This window comes from Neurospora crassa, linkage group V, assembly GCF_000182925.2.
Source record: "Neurospora crassa OR74A linkage group V, whole genome shotgun sequence".
NCBI classification, from domain to species: domain Eukaryota; kingdom Fungi; phylum Ascomycota; class Sordariomycetes; order Sordariales; family Sordariaceae; genus Neurospora; species Neurospora crassa.
Genome location: NC_026505.1, coordinates 3,379,218 through 3,401,615, shown reverse-complemented (window position 1 = coordinate 3,401,615; position 22,398 = coordinate 3,379,218). Strand labels below are relative to the sequence as shown.

Below are 22,398 nucleotides of genomic sequence, written 5' to 3'. Positions count from 1 at the left end.
GTGGGGGAATGAATTTTTCCTTTTCTCTCTCTCTTTTTCTTTTATCCTCCGCTAATTTAATGTTTTTTTTTTTTTTTTTTTTTATCTCATTTCTATGTTGTTTACTAGGGTGGGAAGCAATTGGAGGAAGCTCCCGACCTTTGGGAGTTGCAAGTGTAATGCTCTTGCCATTCCCCGATTGCGAAGGTCGATGACGAATGACGAGTACCTAGGTACCTGTAGGTACCTGGGGGTAGGTAGTGCTCATTTCACTTCCACTTCTTGTCACCGACATGACAGGTTTTGGCAGGTGACTACACCCACCGAATTGGGATGTCATAGCACTCCCGTCGGCAACCATCAAATGCACTACCCGGGCTACCACAAAGGAACAATTTGATCACTGCATCGAAACCTGAACCAGCAGCGCGCGGTTGGTCAATATCCCTTCGTATTATGGCATTACCCTGCAAAGAATTTGATTACGCTCCTTGTAAACCTTATCAGATGCATGCCAACATTTTGTGCTGCCATACAGGACTCCATTGAAATACAAGCCATTACCCAATCCGCCTCAGCCTAGCTATACGAGCGTATTAGGTCTCCGCTCAGCCATAAGCTTGCGGTATTGTGCCACCACGTCTTCACGGACCTTCTGTAGCTCCTCACGCTGCCGTAGACTTCCCGCAGCCTTGGGGATTCCCTCGACATCGACCGTCGCTCCGCCGACAAGCAATTTCTTGCTAGGAATCTTCAACTCGGGAGGAGCATCCGCCACTTCGTTGAGACCGACCTTGGCCTCGCCTCGCTTCTTCTTGATTTCCTCCCACGGATCATCCTCCTTCTCCTTAGACTCGCCAAGGTATCTAGAGCCCTTTTTACCCTTCTTCTTTTTCTTCCCCGCTTCCATGTTCAGCTTCCAAGTGACGCCCATAGACTCCTCCTCCATCTCCTTCTCTTCCAGCTCTTCCAGTTCTTCCTCTCTCTTCTCCTTGATCTTGGCGTCTTGTACCCTCCATTCATCGTAAAGCTTGTGCATCTTCATCTCCTTCCTCGTTCGCCAGATCTTGAGACCGAGCGGATCCTTACCGTTCTTGGCCTTGTTGTTCACCAAACCACTGATGGGTAGCGCGGCGTCTACACGCTGACTGAACTCGGAGAGCTTCTCGCCTGGTCGAATTTTGAGTTCGGGCTTTGATTCTGGTTCTTTCTCGGGAGCGGGTGTCTCGTTGGAAGCGGCGGCGGCGGCGGCGGCAGCTGCCTTTTTCTTGGCCTTCTTGCTGGGTGGCGGTGCGCCATTGTCGAGCCCGGAACGCGGCTTCCTTCCTTCGGCAAAAGCCATCAGACGCTTGAAAGCGCGCGGCGCATCCTGAGTTTCAGGTGCTCGTTTCCTTTTGGACGAAGTCTTCTGGATGCCATCGGTGTTTTTCTTTTGTACAGGCTGTTTCTTCTTGGAGATAGTCGTGGGCGGGAGCGGCTTCGCAATTTGAGTTGGAGGAAGGTCGAAGCTGTGTCGGAAGTCAGGTATCTATCAATTGATCGTATAACACGCCTTTGTTTGCTTACGTCGACAGGTCCTTCTCGCGGCGGGTGTGTTTGTGAGGCATCGTAAATGTTTCAGGCTTCTTGCTGTCCTGGATTGTCTTCTTGCACTGCTTCAGCCGATGTCAAGGTTGGGCAGATGATGCTGGTCCCTGATGGATTCAATGTCCGATGTTGCAAAAAATTTCCCCACACACCGGATAAGATAAGAGATCTATACCCACTTAGCTGATGGGGCTCGTGCGTCTCTACGTCCACCAGCGACGGGGGCTCCGGGCTGTTCCATGACAGGAGGATCCACCAGCAAAACCCACCAGACCTTGAGATCGATCCACTGCTGCAACCCCACTTGCGACATCACCGTAACAATTGAAAGAAACAATGCCAACATGTCACGGTATGTAAGTACCGTCAAATCCACTACACTTACACAGTAGTGCGCAATATTCACTTCATGTGCTGGTCTTGACATCACACTGCAAGCCTGCCGTTCAACAGTGGTTGCCGTTCACCGTTCTTGTACTTGATCATCAGATCAAATATCTATCAAAAAGGATTTTTGGCAACCACCCAGGGGTCCCCATACACATTCCACAGGATGGCTTCGACAGCGGCGGGTGTCATAGATCACTTCAGTTTGCGACGTTGAATCGTTTTGTCTACGCTGAGAATACCCGCTATGTTTGAGAGCTAGTGTACCACGGCTGTCGTGCGCTTAATAGGTAACCGGGATCGGGCATGCGCTTTCTGATCACTTAGGTTGTTGTTGATTTGTTCCCCGATCGGAACGGCAGTCGCGATTACCTGTCTCGGCGCACTTTGGTTCTCTACTAGTATATGGAGCCTGTTCCCGAGTCTCCGGCATTTCTCCGATCGACCGACGGCACCACATACATCGGCCAGCCAAGGAGAAGAGGAAAGGCGGGGCGCGGGGTATAATTCCCCTCGGCGATTGGTACGGCATACTGGTATTCCCCTCTGCCCCCTCGCGGCTGTGTTGTTCATGACGTTCAGTCGATCGTGAACCGTGCGGTCCGGTCGAGCAGTGTGTATTGGCTTGATATAAAATAAACGAGAACCTTGCTGTTATATAAGACGGACTTCTGATTAACTTCACATATCCCCTTTACCTTTTGTTTGCAACTGATCTTACACGCTTCGCCGATATCAAAAACAAGATGCCTGAGCAACAGAGACTCGCTTCCCTCGATGTACGATCTTGTCTAACCCTTCTCAAAGAAGTCCAATACTAAGTGATGAGGCACACAGAGTTCGACCGCTAGCCGCCTCCCGGCTTACTCCCAGACGCTCTTTGAGGCCAAGACAGAAAAGGGCTTGACCTTCGAGGCCATTGCCCAGCATCTGGGGCGGAGTGAAGTTGCCGTTGCCGGCTTGTTCTACGGGCAAGTCCAGGCCTCGGCCGAGGATGTCGACAAGCTGTCCGAGCTGCTCAGTGTTCCTAAGGAAGCCATTGCCAAGCAGATGATGGGATTCCCTGACCGCGGCCGGGCAGGCCCCATGCCTCCAGTTGAGCCCTTGATCTACCGTCTGTACGAAATCGTCCAGAACTATGGCTATGCCTTCAAGGCGGTCATGAACGAGAAGTTTGGCGACGGAATCATGAGCGCCATCTGCTTCAACACTACCGTTGACAAAGAAGTCGACGAGACTGGCGCCTCGTGGGTGGTCATCACCCTCAAGGGAAAGTGGTATGTCATATTGTGTTGCTGTAGCCGCCACGCATTCGCTGACAAGAACAGGCTTCCCTTTGCTCGCTTCTAAACGAAACAATTCGAACTACCAACCTTTGTATATATTGATCAGCCCTCTTTGAAAGAATAAAATGAAATAGAACTCATAGCCCAGTCTCGCATCGCCAGCCTTGGCGCTTCACGGCGACAGACGGCCGTTTCCGAGGATGACGATGCACACGCAACCACTGCAACACAATACCACATTCTCTTTATAGCCATACCTGAATGTTTCAAAACTGAAGAAAGAAGGGTCTGCATGCATAGTTGGGGCGATCGGCATTGTCAGTGTCGAGTTGACTCGAGTCTTATTTTCCATGGGGCGGAGAAACAATAGGAAGGAGGAACAATACTAAGCGCCACACGTCGCCAACCAAACAAACCCCTGAGTAGCTGCCAAACATTTGCGCAAAGCGGTATGCGTACACTACAATAGCAACAAGCAAGAATAATGATTAACTTCGATCAGGCACAAGGACGTTCCGTTCTAGAACCTTGTCGGGCTTGTATACACGCGAGTGCCACGTGCAAGTCTTCATGATATCTCTCGACATCATCCAGTGGCACGCCTCCATTGCAAGCAAAGGGATGAAAGATGGCAGAGAAGGTTCCTTGTTCGGTGAGCACAATCTCAAGATATGCACAATACTAAGCGCTCACCACATGAGAGAATAGGATAGCCCGTCAAAACCGTCGTTTTGTTTGCCATCGAAGCCGCATTCGTTCTGCCAAAGAGGCTGCGCAATGCGAAGCCGGTGGTGCAGTGTCATTCTTCCCCCTCTGGTCTGAGAGCGATGATACCAAGGCAAGATTGGAGGAGATACTTCAGATTGACGGTTGTTAGAGGATTCAACGAAGTGAAAAATCTATAAGAACGTCCGTCTCCTCCTCCCCAAGTCTGGATTTTCTTTTCCTCCTCATCCCACAACAGCCTTTGAATCCATTCAATAAACAACCCACAAACCATCAACATGCCTTCCACCGCTGCTTCCACCAAGGTCCCCCAGACCACCATGAACTTCAACGGCTACTGCGTTGTTATGTAAATAACCTCACAGCGCCTTGAAGGGCCAACGAGAGCATTGAGAGGCAGATACCAACCAGCTTTCCTTCAGCAACCTTCTGGCAAACCACCCATCTCACCTGAGTGATCCTGTTCTCGCAACATCACTCGATGAGAACCAGTGAAGATCGGTATCTCGCCTCTCAACGTCAGACCAGCAATCTGCTTTTCCCTCTATCATGATTGAAAAGCCCACCTCTCGTTCCGCCACAACAGCAACCTCGCCTAGGAAGCTTCTTGTCTCTGCTTCATGGTGGACTCTGCACAATGGGAGCACCCACTGACAACATCCGGAGCGGTGAGGATCTTTCCTTGATGGGAATGGAAAAAACCTTTGTCAACCGGGGATATACATCCGCACACATCACACACACCATCCTTTCACATAAACGACTTTCGCTTCTTTTTGTTGGGGATAACTTCACACGGGACTACTTTTCGTCCACACGGAGCTTTCCCTCTTCAATTTTCGACACTCAGGCAACTCACCTTATCTTTCTGGACCCTTTCTCTCTTTTGTCGTTGATTCGACACCAAACACCCTTTGCGGACTGAGGACATCGCCGGCGGGAAACGATGCAGCAACTTCTCTTTGGTTCACACTCTTCGGCAAACGTCACCTGGGAGTCGGCGGACTCACACCTTCCAACCTCAACCTCTTCCATCTGCTGGGAGGGAGCTATTTCGCGACATGCTTCTCTCTTTTGTTGGGTGGGACTTGCACGGGCTTGGGTATGGCGCTTGGTTCACCACTCCTTTTTCTTTGCGCACTTTCTTGGAATTTTCTTGGATAGGACTGTAGAGGAGGGAAGTCTTCCTTTCTGTCTTGGCAGGGAGGGGGGACTCGCGGGATGAAATTTGTGGAGGGGGAGGACCATGTGGGGAGTTTTCACTGTATCTTTCTGATCTTGGTTTGCGGAGGGGAGGGATTGTGGGGGTGAGTTGGCTTGGTTGAAGGATTTGAAGAGTGTTAGTTCTTTTAATAAAAAAAAAACCCCGGTTGACACCATATCTTTGGATGCTCTCATGACCGTGACTACCTCTATGATTGTGAATTTCATTATCATCGTATGCCTCTTCGTAAGACTTTTCAGAGCAACTGACTTTAGTGATAAAGCTGTCAACTTGCAAATGGAACGCTTGATCGATCATCAAGGCAAGATACGCGGAGGAATGGCCTCGGCTCCGAGAAAATATACTACATCCCATTACATGTATCAGCTCGACGTCCCAGACATATTTCTGATCTGTTTCGGCCAGGTTAGGTTCGTGATGTTTGCGCGGGACAAGGCTCCTCCACTGAACGCGAAGTTTGATGTATCAGGAGACTCGTGTTGAATCACCTTGACACAGGCTGCGGGTAGCTTACGAGAAACTGGGCAGAGATACACAGGGCATGGTGATATACACTAGCAATCAATCTTGAGATCACCGAGAAAACGCAGTTCGGTGGGTGACCATCACCGTGACTACAGGCCCATTGTAACTCGTAACCTGAGGGTTGGGGTTTGATGTGCCAGATTCAGAGAGAGTGTGAAGGGCACTTCCAGGAGCTGGGCTGTGGATACCTCTATGCCGGGCGCCAAGCATCCACATTTGGGTCCGCCTCCGACCCACCAGGCTTATCTTATCGGGTAATGGCAGCCGCCATGTCAAAAAAAAGTTTCCAGAACTGCAAGCGCTGCCGCTTCTCGAGCTCATCATCCAAATCGATTGTACAGCAACCCCACATAATCACAATGCCGCGACAGTCCACCCGCACAAAAAAGCCGGCCACCAAGGCTCTTGAGGCTGAGAAGATCGAGAAGATTGTTGAAGAGAAGCCCCAGAAGGAGCAGAAGAAGCGTGGCAGAAAGCCCAAGCAGGTCGTCGAAGAAACCCCTGTAGAGGACAAGATGGATGTCGAGGAGGAGCAGAAGGCGGAAGAAACCACCACTCAGACCAAGGCCGACGAGAAACCAGAGCAACAGGAAGAGGCCGGTTCAGATTCTGAGGAGGGTAGTGACGACGAAGAGGACAACGATCTCGATCTTGATGCACTTGACGAATCCGATTCCGACTCAGAATTCGAGCGCGACCTGAACGAGAAGCAATCCGCCGCCGGCATCCAGGCAAACAAGTACCAGAAGGCCGCCGAGGAATCGAGCGACGAGGAGGAGGACGAGGATGAGATCGACATTGATGAGCTCGACGTCGACGGAGAAGAAGGAGAGGAAGTCAAGGCCATTTCGAGGGCGCGCCAGACAATAAACAACAAGCAAGGTCTCCTGACGGCGCTCAAGCGCTTCGCCCTCGACACAACCGACAAAGTCCCATTCGCCTTCCACCAGTCCATCGTTGCCAAGAAGGTGACGGAGGAGTCCATCCCCTCGATCGACGACGACCTGGCCCGCGAGCTGGCCTTCATGAACCAGGCGCTCGAGGCCGCCCGCGTCGGCCGCGCCCTCCTCCGCAAGGAGGGTGTCCCCTTCACCCGCCCTACCGACTACTTTGCCGAGACGCTGCGCAGCGACGAGACTATGGAGAAGGTCAAGGCCAAGCTTATCGAGGAGGCCACGGCCAAGAAGGCCTCGGCCGAGGCGCGCAAGCAGCGCGACCTCAAGAAGTTCGGCAAGCAGGTGCAGGTGGCCAAGCAACAGGAGCGTGCCAAGCAGAAGCGTGACACACTCGAAAAGATCAATCTTCTCAAGAAGAGTACGTGCCTCTCCTACCCTTCTCCTTCCCCTTCCCTTCTTAATTCCATAACAAGTTCTCTTCCTCTTCCTTCCCCTCCCCAACTTGATGATAACTGAAGCCAACTAACCTCCGCCTCCTTAAATAGAGCGCAAGGACGGCGGTGGCCCCACCGGCGCCAACGAAGCCGAAGACCTCTTTGACGTTGCCGTCGACAACGAGCTCAAGGGCGGCCCTGGCGGCAACAACAGCAAAAAGCGCGGCCGCGACGGCAAGGAGGGCGGCGGGCCCAACGCCAAGAGGCAACGGAAGGATGCCAAGTTTGGCTTCGGCGGCAAGAAGAAGTACGCCAAATCCAACGACGCCCTCTCGTCGGGCGACGTGAGCGGGTTCAGTGCGAGGAAGATGAAATCGGGCGGCCCAGCAGGCGGCAAGCCCAAGAAGTTCAAGCCTGCGCCTAGGCCTGGTAAGGCTAGGAGAAAGGCGGGGGCTGGAAAGAGGTGAAGTGAGTAAGCTTCACTGTGGCAGGAGCGAGAAGAAGCAGTGGAAGTGAAGAGCGGTGTCGATGCCATGATGGGTAATCTGTTTAGTTTCCAACCTAGTACAACAAAAGGTCAGCACGGCAGGTTGGTGACAAAGGTGGTAGTAGCGTGTATGAGTATACATCATCATGGGACCGGTCATACAACAAACATCATTGAAGGATTCAGATCAATTCAGTAGCCACTACCTTTACTTAGATACCTAAAGAGTTCTTTTCATGCCTTACAGTTTGATGGTGTTACCCGCTTGGCTCAAAGGTCCTTTTCTCATATCATTCATCTTGCAGAATGGCTATATCCGTTCACCCGAACAAACGGGTTCCTTACTTTCACCTTCATTCAAAGGCCCCCGATGTCGGCTCGTGAACAAAAACAAATCTCGGTCACTACAGTTTGTGAGAGTATCATCCTGTCACGGACGAGCCGCGCAAGGGCCATCGCTACTTTAAGACTAGGTACTTCAGATACACTAATACACGAGACATCCCCCTTTCACTCCTCGAACCCGCATGGTAAGGGGTTTGATGCGCAACACCATCGTAACGCCTGCTTGCTGCTATTCATCGAGACGAGCCTAAACCCAAACCCAGATTCAGACCCAAATAGACCTGGGAAGACCCATAACCACCAACGCCAGACATAGACCCGCCTTTCCTGAAGCTACAAGCAAATAGAAGAAAGAAACAACAACACAAAGAGCGGCTCATCCAATTCAACCCCACCGCTGTGTGGGATTAGGACGAAAACCTCGCCTGAAGGGTATTTCAGTGGTATGGCGTCAACTCTGGGAAGAACTGAGCAATCTTATTCGGATTTCCGAACTCGGACCTGCCCGCTTCTGGAGTAACGGGACTTGTTGCCGTCTCTGTGCTGATTATGCTACTGGTTGTGCTATTGTTCGTCAAAGTGGTGGTGAGGCTGTAGCCCATGCTGGCTGCTGAATAGGCCTCTCCCAAAGCGGTGGTTAACGAGGCACGCTTCTTCTTGATATTCCCTTGTGCCGGTGGTTGCTGGGATCCTGCCCGTAGTAACTGCGGAGGTGCCGAGATGTTACGGACATCGGCTATGTTAGACGGGTTATTCACTGATTCAGCGTTTGCTAGCGGCATCCGGTTTCGAGGTACGGCGGTATCTGTGGTTGTTCGGACCGGGTTGGGGGTGAATGATGGTATTGTGGGACCCAAAAACTTCTTCTGGGCATGCTGTTGGGGACTCTCGATCTCGATGGCTGGCATGAGAACTGTGGCAGGGCCGCGTGATGACGTCTTCTCATTTGCGGCCAAGCCCTTCGAACTGACGAAAGCCGTAGAGCGGCGCTGCTGGGGATCTTGCTCGTAATACTGGTCCTTGATAGGATGTACCAGAACAGTTTGATTGTGGATAGTCAAGATCGAGTTGGTAGGTACGTTTACCCAGTTTTCTATACGGCTTGTTAGTTACGTCCCCGAGCACTTGATTTGGCATAGACTGATCAAACATACCTCTCTCAAAGGATAAGGGCTCACTCGCAACCAGCACGACGTCAGCCCCCTTATCGCTTCTTTCCATCTGGTAGTCCCGGTTCTCGGGATCTGCTTCCCTCGTCTCCCACAATGTCCCGGAGGAGTAATACAAACTAGCAGCCTCGTCCGTGGAACTACCGACATATCGGGTGCATATGATCGAGTGTCCGTCTGTAAGGGCGAAATTCAAAAGACTACGGGTGTCGATGTTCTCCGAGTGTACTAGACTCTCTGGGATATTGTCGATCAGCTCGTTGATGATGTCAATCGTCCTGAGCATAGCCTTTCGCAAAACAGTCGGTCCAAAACCACCCTCGGGTTGCGAGCTCGGGTCGAAGCCCATACGTTCCAACGTATCGAGGAAAAGAGCGAAGGCCCATTCGCTGTCGGTTCCGCCCGCCACACCCAGGTACCACTTATCGGCAAGACGCTCGCCAAGTCTTCTCTTGATGTACTTCCATCCTCCCAGTCCGCCGTTGTGCATCCACATAAGACTTCCATGGCAGAAAGGGTGGCAGTTGTCCTCGCTCAGGGTGCCTTCGGTGGTAGCTCGAACATGGGCGAATACGAGATGTGAGGCGGTCTTGGAGGCAAGACGTTGGAGGTTTTGGCAGTTCCATGCGGGGGTCGTTGATGTAAACAGGCAAGGCGCCGAACCGAGCTTAGGATCTGTGTAGAATCCTATTCCGAAGCCATCTGCATTGTTTTGGCCGCGACGGGTATCCTGCGCGGTGACATTGTGGTGAGTCACGGTGCTCAACGTTGAGAGGGTTGCAAGGGGCGAACACGGGGGAAGAGCATACCAGTCGCAATCGCGAATCGAAAGACTGCTTGAGAATCGAATGGGCAGGGTCGAGAACCAGCTTGGAGAGCAGGATTTCGTCGCTTCCTTTGTATACCTGTTGATTTGCCGTTCAATAAGCAGGCGTTTCTGGACGCGATCACCGAGTCGCAAATTGTTGTCTTACCAGAAACCGACACATGGCCAACGGTATGTGTAGACTGAGTATGAAGCTAAGGTGTGACAATGCCGGCAATTGCAAGTCTGCAGCAGCGTGAGAGCGTCGTACTAGTTGCTACTGTGTCGTTGAATTGAGGCGTACTGTTTGCTAATGAAAACACTGACGTCGCCAGGTAGGGTTGACTTCCAGGATCGAAGAGGATCGTTTGTTTGTTTGTCGCCTGCAAGAATCGCAATGGCAAAGGGACGCACGGCAAGGACGTCGACGGGACTTTTCAAGGGCCTAGCGTGCCTGAGACCAACAAGGACTGAGCCGACACAAAGGGTTCAAGTATGAGTTTTGTAGAAAGGCGGATGCGGGCTTGCGTAATTGGACCCTTTCGGGCAAGGAAGGAATGAGACGGGGAGCTGGAAAGACGGTGGGATAGATTTCAATCTGGGGTCCCGCCAGTGCAGTGCACGGGACGACATCGCCGACAGGTATATCCCAGGGCGGCCAGCATGTCTAGTCATGCACAGCGGCAGTCCAGCCCGTTCAGGGCTGACGGCATCGCCTGCGAGAATGGCGGAATGTATGGAAGGCGCAACACAATCGTGGGGCGGGCAGTTTGCGCCCACTTCAGGGTCTCCAGGCTTGCCACACTGCGACGGGCAGGCACGACTGGCACGTCTGGGTTCTCGGCACGACTAGAGGTACCACTTATGGTACCAACCTGAAGGCAGGTGCAGGCGCACGATTGGATGTCGATGTCAACGCGGGACGACGGAAGCGCGGCCGTTTCTTTTTTTTGTCTGAGTGTACATTGATTCATCTGACAACCTCAACACTCCGATCCTCATTCATGTCTTGCCCTTTTCAGGCGGACAAAGGAGTTCCTGGCGAAAACCTAATGCCCTCGTTACCGATAGAACAAGAACAACTCAGCTGGCCAGGGTTCCATGTCTCTTGATTCTAGCCGAGCCTGGCGCGCCTGGCAAGCCAGCCATGACTGAAGATACAACAGGTCTCGTTTCTGCTGCCCAAACATCAGATTTTGATTCCACGGGTTACCAGGCAATAAATGATCCCGTTGGTACGAGATGTTCCAGGTTTTCAATGGATATTACCGGAGTCACAAACATTGCGACACTCTCCGGAGCAAATGGGTGCTCAACTCCGTGACTTTTTTGCTTGTTTGCAATGGGACCATCGTGCACATTCACACCAGCTCATTGCAGTGTTCCTGAATCCAGCAACATTGGAAGAAGATCTTGTTTCATGTCAGCTACCGGCCTCACTTGCCTACTGCTCAACGGATCTCAGACCTGCGACTTATGCCGAATTGACGAGCAGTCACGATGCAGTCCTATGCAGACATGAATATTTTTCTACCAGAGTCTAAAGCAAAACAACATTGAACATCAAAATGCTAGTGTAGACATAGTACCCTTTCAAGAGGGCGGCGACTTGAAGGGTCTCAGGATTGGATCTCGGGACTGCAGTTGGTAGTTCAGTTTCCTATTGTGTAGGTTGCACAAAGATATCGTTTGCCACTACAAAACCTGCCAAACACTAACAATGACCGCCCCACTTTTAGGTCCCAAGCAGCGCCCCCAGCCCACGGGCGGGCACTGTCCAGTCCCAATTTTTGTGGGTGGTGTGAGTTTGGCGGGCTGGCCGCGCGTGGCGTAGGGGAGGCTCCCAGAATCCCGTTCGGCTCCTGAGTTGTCGAACCGGGGCCATCGCGACTTGTTTGTGACCGGGCATCAACGAACCACTGACGATAACACTACCCGATCCGACTCCGTGATCACATCCGGACTTCTTTTTATCCGACTCGAGGGGTCCTGTGCCCTGTGAGACCGACATACAACGCCGACGACATACGACGACGATCCTGGCCCGTTGATCGACGCCTAGATGCCGTGCCTGATTGCATGATCCGAGACAGGCACCGCTTCGTCGTTCCTCCATCATGAGCGCACAGCTTCGCGCTGCCGGGGCCCTGGGCCCCGTCGCCCGGCGTGTGACTCTCCGAGCTATTCGCCCGTATCATAGCCAGCTTCCTACCGGCGGCCTTCAACGAACTGAGCATGCCTCGCGGGCATTGCGGCGCTCGATGCGCTTCCCCGCCAACTCCTATCACAACGCCGTCATTGTCCGGAATGCTTCCTTCATCCGCCTTCTCCCCAAGCTGGCCCTCAAGTTTGCGCGCATCCCTGCCTTGTTCGGCACCATGATGATTGGAGGCGTCGCATGGATTCAGTATCAGGCCATCCGTAAGCGACCTACGGCCCGAGTCTGCTGGTAGTTGGGTACCCCGCTAACAAAGACACAGAGGTGAGCAATTCGGCCCAAGAAGTCTTCGGCAACGTCAGAGATACCGTCACCACAACCGCCTCCGGCCTATGGGGCAGCGCCGTCGATATTGCCGAACAGACCAAGCGAGGTTGGGATAATACGAAGGAAGAATTCGAGCTGCCTGAATGGTTAGGGAACCTCTTCAAATCAGAGGGCGGACCTGAAGGGGGTAACAACAATGGTTCCGGACCTGGAAGACCCGAACCCCCAAAGAAAGCAAGGATGGGCGCCGCCGTTGGCGCTTCAGCAGCTGCTTATGGTTACGATGATGCAGCCGAAGAGGATGACCGGACCCCCGAGGAAATCTCCAAGGACGATCAGATGATGTATATGACCAAGATGATGATCGAGATTCGGAACCTACTCCAGAAAGTTGGCCAGTCGAGCACGGTCTCTCTGCCCTCGATCGTTGTTATCGGATCTCAGTCGTCGGGAAAGAGCTCGGTTCTCGAAGCCATTGTTGGTCATGAGTTCTTGCCCAAAGGCAACAACATGATCACTCGCCGACCGATCGAGTTAACGCTGGTGAACGACCCCAAGGTTAGCGCCGATTACGGTGAATTCCCGGACCTTGGTCTTCATAGGATCACCGACTTCTCTCTGATACAAAAGAACCTTACCGAGCTCAACCAGTCCGTTCCCGAACGCGAGTGTGTCTCCGACGACCCGATCCGTCTTACCATCCACTCACCCCGAGTTCCGGACCTGTCTTTGATCGATCTGCCCGGTTACATCCAGGTTGCTGGAGAGAACCAACCCCGGGAGCTCAAGCGCAAGATCTCGGAGCTTTGCGATAAGTATATCCGAGGTCCCAATATCATTCTCGCCATTTCTGCCGCCGATGTTGATCTGGCCAACTCGACTGCCTTGCAGGCAAGCCGTAGGGTTGACCCCAGGGGAGAACGGACGATTGGTGTCATCACCAAGATGGATTTGGTTGATCCGGAGAAGGGTGCAGCAATTTTGAGCGACAAGCAATATCCTCTACGTCTGGGTTATGTTGGTGTGATTTCCAGGGCTCCTCAGCAAACAGGGCTGTTCAAGCGGGATACCGGTGCTCTCCTGAGACAGATCAGCAAAAATGAGAAATCCTACTTCAGCACTCATCCTGAATTTGGCCCAGACTCTGGTGTCAACATCGGCACCGTAACACTACGCAAGAAGCTCATGCATGTCTTGGAACAGCAAATGTCATCGAAGCTGCAGGATACAACAGCTGCCATTCAGCGCGAGCTCGAAGAAACGTCCTACCAGTTCAAGGTCCAGTATAATGAGGAGCCCATGACTGCGGAAGCATACCTTGCCGCTAGCTTGGACGACTTCAAGCACGCCTTTAAGAGGTTTGCTTCCAGCTTTGGCCGTCCCCAAATGCAGCAATTACTAAAAGAGGCTCTCGACCAGCGGGTCCTCGATCAATTGGCCGCCAAGTACTGGAACAAGCCTATCGAGGATCTCTCCCCTGCTCCGTTTGAGCCGGAGAACATCGCCGATCTTCCAAAGGCTGACCCCGACTCACAGTTCTGGCATATGCAGCTCGATACCGCAACCTCGGCACTGACCCGGCTGGGTGTCGGTCGCTTGGCTGCTACCGTGGTCGCCAACGCTATCCAGGCCAACGTGGACAAGCTCGTCAACAAGTCGACCTTCGCCAAGCACCCCTCTGCGCGCCAGGTCATCAATGAAGCTGCCGCCACCGTCCTCGCCGATCGTTCATACACCACCAGCGATGGTATCGAGTTTTCTCTCAAGCCTTACAAGTATGAAGTCGACATCCAGCCACAGGAGTGGTCGCAAGGGCGGGATCACGTTGCCGGTGTCCTCAAGATGGAACTGGACCAGTGCCAGAGGGCCATGGGCAACCTGGAAAATTCCGTTGGAGGCAAGAGGAAACTGAAGGAGGTCATGAACTTTGTCGACAAGGCTCGCAAGGGTGAGATTGTCGTCGAGGGAGAGACCAGGAACGGTGCCGGTGGATTCAGTGCTGCTTTGCTCCAGAAAGGTATGTTCTCTATGACTCATGCACTTCCTCGCCCCCCCCCCCCCCCCCCGCCCAACGAACCACTAAGTAACAAATGTTCAAAACCAGGCCGCGAAGCCGTCTTCCTCCGCGACCGCGCCGACATCATCAACATGCGCATCATGGCCGTCAAGTCGCGCCAGTGCAAGTCTCTCGAAAACAAGTACTACTGCCCCGAAGTCTTCCTAGACGCCGTCGCCACCAAGCTCACCCAGACCTCTGTTCTGTTCCTGAACGTGGAAATGCTCAACGACTTTTACGCCCGTTTTCCCCGAGAGGTCGAGTCCAAGCTGGGCGAGCAGATGCTCGGCGGCGGGCTCGAGCGCTTCGCCTCCGAGGACCCCCGCATCCGTCGTCACTTAGATCTAATCCGCCGCAAGGAGCTCCTCGAGCTCGTGCTGTCCAAGATTGAGGGATTGAGAAGGTTCCATAGGGCGGATGATGATGTCGCTGGTGCTCATGATTATCATGGGCATGGGCATAGGGCTTACAATGGGAACCTGGGCAAGAAGAGTTCATCGAGTTCGGGGTCGGGGTCTTCGAGGGGGAGGTTTGGGTTTTGAGATTAGGGAGTGAACGGTGTGTGAAGAGGGGGAAAGAGGATGAAGGTGGTTGATACGGTGGACTTGAAAGAAGAAGAGAAAGAAAAAGGGTGAGGAAGATAAAGGGAAAAGAACAGACTTGTTGGAAGTAGTGCTTATGACTGGGAGTGTTCTGTTTATAGGTCAACAGGAAGGGATCGGAGGTAGAGGGCGTTCGTGCTTGAGAACATTTGATTAGGTTTCTTGGTCGGGCTTTTGTCAATTATCGCATGGGGGAAGCGAGTTGATGGAATTTATAGGGTCGTCTGTTTCTTCAGGTGTAGGATCGCAAAGGCAGGCAGGCAGGCAGGCAGGCAGATCTGGGAATTGATCGGCGTCATCATATAAGGACTTCATATACTACTAGTCTACTCTGTTCAGTTTTATCCTGCTGTTCTCGCCTCATATCGGCGCCTACTGTACTGGTTTGACGACGAAATGAAGAAGGAAAATATCACGAGTATTATAAACTGACATGGGACTTGGGTCGGTATACGTTGCAGAAACGCTCATCTGATAATAAGTCGGCCAGTTTTTACTTATCTTCATCATCATCAAAGGACCATGCCTATCCTCACTTCCAATTCCAGAGCGAACAAGCTTTATTTATGTCATCAAAACAAAAACCCCAGCCATTATCCATGTACATAATATTACTTCAAAGTTTGCACAGCTACGTAGAATCAGTACTCATCTGCACCGTAACCTCCCACCTTAAATTCGACCCCCTTCCATACCCTTCACCCAACCGACTCTGCACTAACCTCGCCAACCGACTTCTCAGCTGCGCCAGCGCGCCGTCATCCATCCCTTTGGTAGCCAGACAAACCTTCAGGTTGGCCATGGCTAGACCATAGTGCACCTGCCAGAACTGAGCCTCTTCGACGCGCTTGATTTGGGGTTCGGATTCGATCTCGCGGACGACGGCAGAGACTTGGCTGTTGTTGTTATTCTCTCCTGCCGCCAAACTGTCCATTTTCTTATCCGAGGATGCTGCTGTAGATGGCGGAGAATGCGAGATATCTCTTGGACCAGAATAACTCATCAACAACATCAGCCCCTGCGCAATCGCCAGACGAGTGCCCAACACAAACATGCTGACGGCTATCGAGGCGCAGATGAGCCGATCGAGCCAGACAAAGTACGAGACGCTGAGCAGCGGGAGGAGCAGCATGACGCAGGCGAAGAACGTGGTCAGCAGGTGGAACGGGTTGGACAGGATGCCTGCGTGCGGCAGGAGCTTGCGCAGGTATGGCAGGGGCACGCGCATGACGCGACCGATGCGGCTGTGGTTGCGCAGGCCGTAAGCGCTTATCAATGTGCTGAGGATGGCGGCTAGACTGGCGAAGTCGACGGCCCCGGCCGAGACGCGCGGGGTGGTGGCGTCGTGGGCGTGGATATGCGCTATCGGCGTCGAAGGGGCCAGGTTTGCGCTCGTGTCGTCCAGGGTGTCCGGTAGAGGGTGGTGAGGCGCATGCTCGCCTACGTTTTCCAGCGCGTGCTTGATGTTATGCGAGAGCAGGTCGAAGCCGCCGAAGACGAGGAAGACGGACATGGCAAAACCGGCGAGGACCTCGGCGCGCTGCAGACCAAAGGGGTGTCGGATGCTGGACCGCCGCCAGACTTCGAAGTTGCCGAGGACATCGACGGCGACGCAGACGGCGGCAGAACCAACGTCGAAGGCGACCAGATGCGAGAGGGCAGTCATGGCGAGCGAGCCCTCGGCGCTGAGGAAGACGTAGCCGGCTATGGCGGCGTGGCAGCAGCACCACCAGAAGCGCATGCGCTGAAGCTTCTGCATGCTATGCCATGCTTCCTTGAAGGTCGGGATGGGGAGGGAAGCGGGAAGGACGGGCGGTGGGCGCGGTGGGGGTTCCTGAAAGAAGGAATGTTGGGCGCTGATGGATGAGTGTTTATAGCGATGGCCGCGGCGTTGACCGATGTTCTGGGGAGATTGCCATTAACAAATGGGAGATATAGACGGGACAGCAACGCAACATACAGATTTGACGGGCCCCGAAGAGATGATCTGGGTCTGGAAGTTGAAGGGGTTTTTTGGCGGCGCACTGGACTCGCCCGTAGTGGGAGACGCGGACCCGTCCTGGCTCGCCATTGCAAAGGAACTGGGGTCGGGCGATGGGGACCGCAGAAGGTTCAGGTTCGCGTGATCGGGATGAAGGAAGGTGTCGGACGAGAAGGTTGTTGATCGCGGGGAGATGGGGGGCTTGTAGGTTGGCGAAAGCAAGAGGCCTTGGGATTTGCTGTGTTTGTCCTGTGACGGAGACTGTGACGGGGATGGGGGCAATGGAGCGGCTAGACTGTGGGAGCCAGTATCATCCTGGTCGCGATCGTCGAGGGCCAAGGAGATGATGGTGGTCTCGATAGCGTCGCCGCTGCTGCCGCTATTGTGTCGCCAGTCTCTCGGGGCACCTTCAGCCTCGTCCCCGTGATCGTCGTCCGCAGCAGGGTAAACAATTGCCGGCGCGATGACGGGAAGGCCAGTCGCCATGTGCTTGCTGTTCGGTGAAATGTGATGGAAGTCGGTTGACAGAGGCGTGGATGTGGTCGTCGCCGTGGCCGTGGCCATGTCTACCGCGGCGGCGCAACCGCGTTCATTGGCCGGCAGCGCCAGGGGCAGAGGTGGAGGGCCAGGCAGAGTGGAGGCGGACTTGGTGACGGTGGACCGCCGTGTCAGGGGTGAGCGACCGTAGTCGGCATTAGGCTTAGCGCCAGTATGGGGCTCCATTGATCCAGGTCTTTCTTAGTTTCTCTCAAAAGATTGTCTTCATGTTTTCACCTGTCCAAAGGTGAAAGTTATAACGAGAGTCACCATGACTGAAACTGATGATGTTCACCTGTCGTCACTATCTTGAAGTTTTCCCTAACCCGATAAGATGCCGTTAGTTGTTGGGATGTTACACCGCCCGCCCATCCCTTGCATGCTTTCTTGACTGAACGTGATGTTCGGTAGTCGTTACCGTATCACGACACAAGGGGGTCGGGACTGCCATGGTGCCATTGATCAACCCAGCAGGGTCCAGGGACCGATTGCCTGCCGTGAGTGACGACTGGACGAAGGGCTGGAGGTGACGGGAACTTCAGTTCAATTCCAACGACTGTGGGGACAAGTGGAAGAAGGGAGTGGGATTTAGTTAAGGGAACCCCGTCTTTCATCCTCCCCAAAAGAAACCTTGTCGATGGCCGCGGGCGGTGGTGGCCGCGCTGGTGTGGTGCGGGATGCGACAGACGGTTTGATTGGTACTAGCTTCGAGCGCATTGGACGCGATATTGGACAGCACAGGTCGCTGACATCCGATCATCGCGACTTCCACTTGATGACTGCGAAAATTGTCTTTTGCAGTGTTCTCGTTATCTCACCAAGGACAGCCGAGCGTGCTGCCGGCGCATTGCCATCCGACATCGACGTTGTTGTTTTCTGGGGGATAGAAGCTCGTTCCATTATGCATTTCGGAGATCAACAGAAATAACACGGTTTGCGACAGACCAGGTGCTCGTACTCGACTTCGATCTTTCTTGCCGCCTTCAAGCTCCGAAGCCACGTTTGAAGTAGAGGATATTCCTGTCCCCAAGTGCCGGCAGATCTGAGGCAGGGACGGAAAATAGGGCTCATAAGCAACTGATTCGATCGAGCCGAGCGATCGCAACCCATTCGACGTTCAATCAGCCATCCATCATCCACATATGCGAAAGCAATTCGTCACCAGGGCATGACAGTTGACGAGTCTACCCTTGGCCAAGACACACGTTCGGCATCACGGTCAACATACGGCGGGCGTGTGTGCGCCCTTATCCGAACCCATAAGAGACGGCGCAAAGGCATTATCTGAGCGAACCTTGTCCCCGGATCCATCTTCCCCACGTCCGAGCCATCGGGTTCTGGGTCGTCAAACCCCGATAAAGAGACAAGCTGCATCACCCCGGCAATGGACCAGCCGATATCCGAACCTGCGAGCCCTGCTGCCGCGCCCGACGTCACCCCAAATCGCCCACCTGCAGTTGTACGCAAGCGCAGCAATTCCGGCACAGGCGGACTGTTGTCTCGGTTTCCCTTCATGCGCGCATCGAGCGACCAGCATAGGCCCCGCGCGCGCCGCGGGACCAACGAGGACGACTCGAAACCGCCCGCTTCCCCAACTTCATCACCAACTACCTCGCCACCAATACCGTCCTTTCGCACGATCCCGTCCACTTCGAATACCAATGTCCGCAACAGCAGCGCTGGCAGTAGTGTCCATGCCCCACCACCTCCGCTTTCGCACGCGGCCCTTCAACAACAGATAATACTGCAACAGAAAACACGGCGGCGTAGGGGGTCGCTGAGGAAGGTTGCTCTTTTGGGCCGAGGAGCTCAGCGTGAAAGGCGGGAGAGCTACCCGCTAAGCATCAACACACAGTTTGGGGTGGAGGGTGCTAACGGTAGCAATGCACGCACGTCCGGCTTGGGGAGCAACATCATCACGTCAAGTTTTGACTCGATTGTCAAGGAAAATAGCAGAAATAGCGGCTTTGGACTGGGCATATCGGGTGTTACGCCCCGGCCAAGTGCCAGCATGGCAGAGTCGGACTCTGAGGGAATATATACGGCCAAGGGCACAAGCAGCAACATCACATCGCCCACAATGATCAGCAACAGCACTGATGACCCAACCATGACAAGCCCTACCATCAGCTGCACGACCACCGATGACGAAGACGCCCTTCATATGGCCAGCTCTAGAGGGCCAGGCGTCATGCCATCTCTCTCCCGCTCCTCGACCAGCTCTTCTGTCAGCAGTCTCAGCCTTCTTCATCCCGAGCGGGCCTCCGTCCCCTCTCTGGGTCCCGACTCCTATTTCTCGACCATGCCCTCCTCCACCCGCCTTACCCGCGGCCCTCTAAACATAACAATCGGCAACATTAACGGCAGCAGCTCAGCCGCCGCTGCATCAGACTCAATCCAAGGCCGCCGCCGCAGCTCGGCTCAACAACAACAACGAGCCAAGTCCCCTTTGAGTCTGACAACACCGATGCCGTCTCAGGAAGCAGTTTCCGATTTTGACTATTATGACGACTACAGCGATACCGAGTTCTGGGGCTGGATTATTTTGTTATGCACGTGGATCACGTTCGTGATCGGGATGGGCTCTTGCTTCGGCGTGTGGAGCTGGGCGTGGGACGTGGGGACGACTCCTTACGCGCCGCCCGAGTTCGAGGACGACCCGACACTGCCGATTGTTGGATACTACCCGGCGTTATTTGTGTTGACGTGGATGATGGTGTGGGTGTGGGTGTCGGTGAGCTGGGTGGGGATGAAGTATTTTAGGCATGCGAGGGTTGGGGGAGATTGAAGGGTATCTGGTGTAAAGAGGAGGGGAGGTGAACACAAAGAGAGAGGATTCTGGATGGAGGGTATGGAGACAAGGTGAAATGTGTTCGTGGTATGGAAATGCCGAGAGATGAAATCCTAATGTCTATTGTTTACTTTGATAGGTGAGTTGAAAAGGGGGTTGATTACTTGGCACCATGTATGATCGTTTACCGCCTTCCATACAAGTAAACAAGAACTCCAGCATCCCAAGTAGCTACCATTCCCCCACCGAAACAGAAGACATGAATTTGACTAACTTTCCGAGATGTTTCTATCCCAATTTGATGCCTACCTACATACCCGTTCTAGAACACGTCCCCTTCAAGGCCAAAAGCCACGTGTGGCCGGAAACGTGGCTACCATTTTCGACCTTACGGCTCGGTTCCGAAATGAGGATAGGGTACGGACACGGTTTCGCCATGTGGCCACACGCCTCTGCGCAAATTTGCCGTCCAGCTTCGGAAGGATAGCGAGGTGAACAAAGAAAATAGGAAAATATCATAATAAGAGGGAAGAACAAGAAAAGAACATTCCTTGGAGCACGTGGCTTGGGAAACAGTCCCGGAATGTTTCGTTGGATTCATTGCATACAACCCGCACAATCGTTCGTCAACCTTGCTGGTCTTGTTATTCTTCCCTCGATCATCGATTGCCTGCAGAGGTAATGTGGCAACTGAAACCCCTTATCCTTTTGATCGCCTGATTACAACGGGCCCTTTTGGCAGGATTTCCGACACTGCTATAGCAAGAAGTGAGGTATGTGTACCTTGATGGGCAGTCAGGTGTCTTGTTACTTAGTCTACCTTGTCGTATATGTGTGGTTTGGGAACCCGTAACCAAAGGACATCATGCAATTTCTAGATAGGTCGGGGAATTTGTACTTTCGGAAACACAACGAACTCACACAAGCGATCGGCATCAGCTTGGTTGGGCATGTCAATCTTCAGGGAAGCATCCCCAAAGCCAAGCAAGCATACATCTCGCCAAGCCCTCGGGTCATGATCTAGTACTGTGTGTATTGTGTCCGTGTAACTTCAGATGCGATATGTTCATGTCTAAACTATTGTCGACATCGTCCAAAAAAGACTTCGTCACTTAGATTCAGGTCAAACGTTCTATTTGCTTGTATTGTTTTTGTTTTCCTTTTTAGGGGGGGGGAAGGGGTTCTCTCCATTGAGGTTCCTTGCAAGGACGATCCAAGTCGGAGGCGGCTGCGGCTGCATAGGGTTCAAAACGTGCTGGAAAGAATCAGAGTTTTGACCAATGACATGCGTCATCAAGCCTGACCAAGAAAGTTAAGCGCTCGCGCTTGCACCCTTCCCTTCGCAATGTGGGGATGGAGACATAGCTAGAGGTACATAGAGGTATGCAATCGGATGGAATGCTTCCTTGGCTTTTCATCCTTTCTGGCGGCAATCTCAGCCCTGGCGGGGACCCCAGTGCGGTTATGGTTTTTGTTGGAAGTCGGGTTGAGGCCGCGGGCAAGCGCGCTGAAGGCGCACATGTTGGGTGCGAAGACACGAATCCGTCGGGCTGTTAGTTTAGTTCAGACGACCTTGATGACTACTGGTGTGTGGTCTGATGAGGTAGTTTACCTATGCATGAATGCCTCCTGGTGAGGTGACGAGGAGGTGGTTACAGTTGATGGTCCCGCTCGTCGAAAGTGACGGAAAGAGTTCGTTTCTTTCTTACAAATTGGTTCGAATCTCGAACCTTTGTAACATGAAAGACCCGCCAAGTCACAAATGACAAGCCGGCCTTTTCCTAGCAAGACGTGCCCAATGGTTGTGAAAATCGCGGAATCTCTGTAAGTTTGGCCCTTATCCTGACGGTGCTAATGAGCTGCTTTTCACCATCTTTTGCGCTTCTCTCGACGTCTATGAAGAGGGGGGGGGGGGGGGGGGGGGGGAATGCCAAGATCACCAAGTGTGCAGCTCCGATGCTGATGCAGACTGTCACATCGGCACCAACCTTCTGACTGAGAGGGGACATGTTTCATGGAGAGGGGAAAGTCAATGTGACGCCGCTCTTCACACCCACACAGATGGAAAATGACGAGAGCCGCTTTTCTCGAGTTG

The 22,398-nt window shown here is 53.3% G+C and overlaps 9 protein-coding genes across 10 annotated transcripts; 6 read left to right on the top strand and 3 right to left on the bottom strand.

Moving 5' to 3' along the window:
* Window positions 1-410: 410 nt before the first annotated feature.
* NCU01259 (hypothetical protein) lies at window positions 411-1,674 on the bottom strand. The gene is made up of 2 exons (XM_955683.3): window positions 1,546-1,674; window positions 411-1,487 (listed from the first exon to the last, which is right to left on the bottom strand). Exons 1-2 carry the CDS (start codon window positions 1,584-1,586, stop codon window positions 563-565), a joined length of 966 nt encoding a protein of 321 aa, XP_960776.1. The 5' UTR covers window positions 1,587-1,674; the 3' UTR covers window positions 411-562.
* Window positions 1,675-2,465: 791 nt separating this feature from the next.
* NCU01258 lies at window positions 2,466-3,746 on the top strand. 2 transcript variants are annotated; one of them, XM_011396189.1, is made up of 3 exons: window positions 2,466-2,732; window positions 2,791-3,230; window positions 3,282-3,746. In XM_011396189.1, the coding sequence occupies exons 1-3, from the start codon at window positions 2,700-2,702 to the stop codon at window positions 3,301-3,303; spliced, it is 495 nt and encodes a 164-aa protein (XP_011394491.1). In that variant the 5' UTR covers window positions 2,466-2,699; the 3' UTR covers window positions 3,304-3,746. The 2 variants fall into 2 exon arrangements, with proteins under 2 accessions (XP_011394491.1, XP_011394492.1); XM_011396190.1 differs by having other exon boundaries at window positions 2,515-2,732; window positions 2,791-3,743.
* Window positions 3,747-4,185: 439 nt separating this feature from the next.
* On the top strand, window positions 4,186-5,346 carry mfa-1 (mating factor a-1). Its single transcript, XM_011396530.1, has one exon. The coding sequence runs from the start codon at window positions 4,244-4,246 to the stop codon at window positions 4,316-4,318; it is 75 nt and encodes a 24-aa protein (XP_011394832.1). The 5' UTR covers window positions 4,186-4,243; the 3' UTR covers window positions 4,319-5,346.
* A 672-nt stretch (window positions 5,347-6,018) lies between these two features.
* Window positions 6,019-7,796, top strand: NCU01257 (hypothetical protein). The gene is made up of 2 exons (XM_955681.3): window positions 6,019-7,029; window positions 7,157-7,796. Exons 1-2 carry the CDS (start codon window positions 6,075-6,077, stop codon window positions 7,510-7,512), a joined length of 1,311 nt encoding a protein of 436 aa, XP_960774.1. The 5' UTR covers window positions 6,019-6,074; the 3' UTR covers window positions 7,513-7,796.
* An 86-nt stretch (window positions 7,797-7,882) lies between these two features.
* Window positions 7,883-10,583, bottom strand: NCU01256 (glutamine amidotransferase). The gene is made up of 4 exons (XM_955680.3): window positions 10,021-10,583; window positions 9,856-9,951; window positions 9,032-9,776; window positions 7,883-8,970 (listed from the first exon to the last, which is right to left on the bottom strand). The coding sequence occupies exons 1-4, from the start codon at window positions 10,033-10,035 to the stop codon at window positions 8,315-8,317; spliced, it is 1,512 nt and encodes a 503-aa protein (XP_960773.3). The 5' UTR covers window positions 10,036-10,583; the 3' UTR covers window positions 7,883-8,314.
* A 276-nt stretch (window positions 10,584-10,859) lies between these two features.
* Window positions 10,860-11,632, top strand: NCU16991 (hypothetical protein). Its single transcript, XM_011396529.1, has 2 exons — window positions 10,860-11,518; window positions 11,591-11,632. Exon 1 carries the CDS (start codon window positions 11,075-11,077, stop codon window positions 11,393-11,395), a length of 321 nt encoding a protein of 106 aa, XP_011394831.1. The 5' UTR covers window positions 10,860-11,074; the 3' UTR covers window positions 11,396-11,518; window positions 11,591-11,632.
* Window positions 11,633-11,692: 60 nt separating this feature from the next.
* On the top strand, window positions 11,693-15,419 carry NCU01255 (mitochondrial dynamin GTPase). Its single transcript, XM_955679.3, has 3 exons — window positions 11,693-12,272; window positions 12,332-14,353; window positions 14,441-15,419. The coding sequence occupies exons 1-3, from the start codon at window positions 11,969-11,971 to the stop codon at window positions 14,932-14,934; spliced, it is 2,820 nt and encodes a 939-aa protein (XP_960772.2). The 5' UTR covers window positions 11,693-11,968; the 3' UTR covers window positions 14,935-15,419.
* On the bottom strand, window positions 15,255-17,783 carry NCU01254 (cation efflux family protein family). The gene is made up of 2 exons (XM_955481.3): window positions 16,955-17,783; window positions 15,255-16,897 (listed from the first exon to the last, which is right to left on the bottom strand). The coding sequence occupies exons 1-2, from the start codon at window positions 17,696-17,698 to the stop codon at window positions 15,626-15,628; spliced, it is 2,016 nt and encodes a 671-aa protein (XP_960574.3). The 5' UTR covers window positions 17,699-17,783; the 3' UTR covers window positions 15,255-15,625.
* Window positions 17,784-18,151: 368 nt separating this feature from the next.
* On the top strand, window positions 18,152-20,585 carry NCU01253 (hypothetical protein). Its single transcript, XM_955480.3, has one exon. The coding sequence runs from the start codon at window positions 18,897-18,899 to the stop codon at window positions 20,298-20,300; it is 1,404 nt and encodes a 467-aa protein (XP_960573.1). The 5' UTR covers window positions 18,152-18,896; the 3' UTR covers window positions 20,301-20,585.
* Window positions 20,586-22,398: the final 1,813 nt, after the last annotated feature.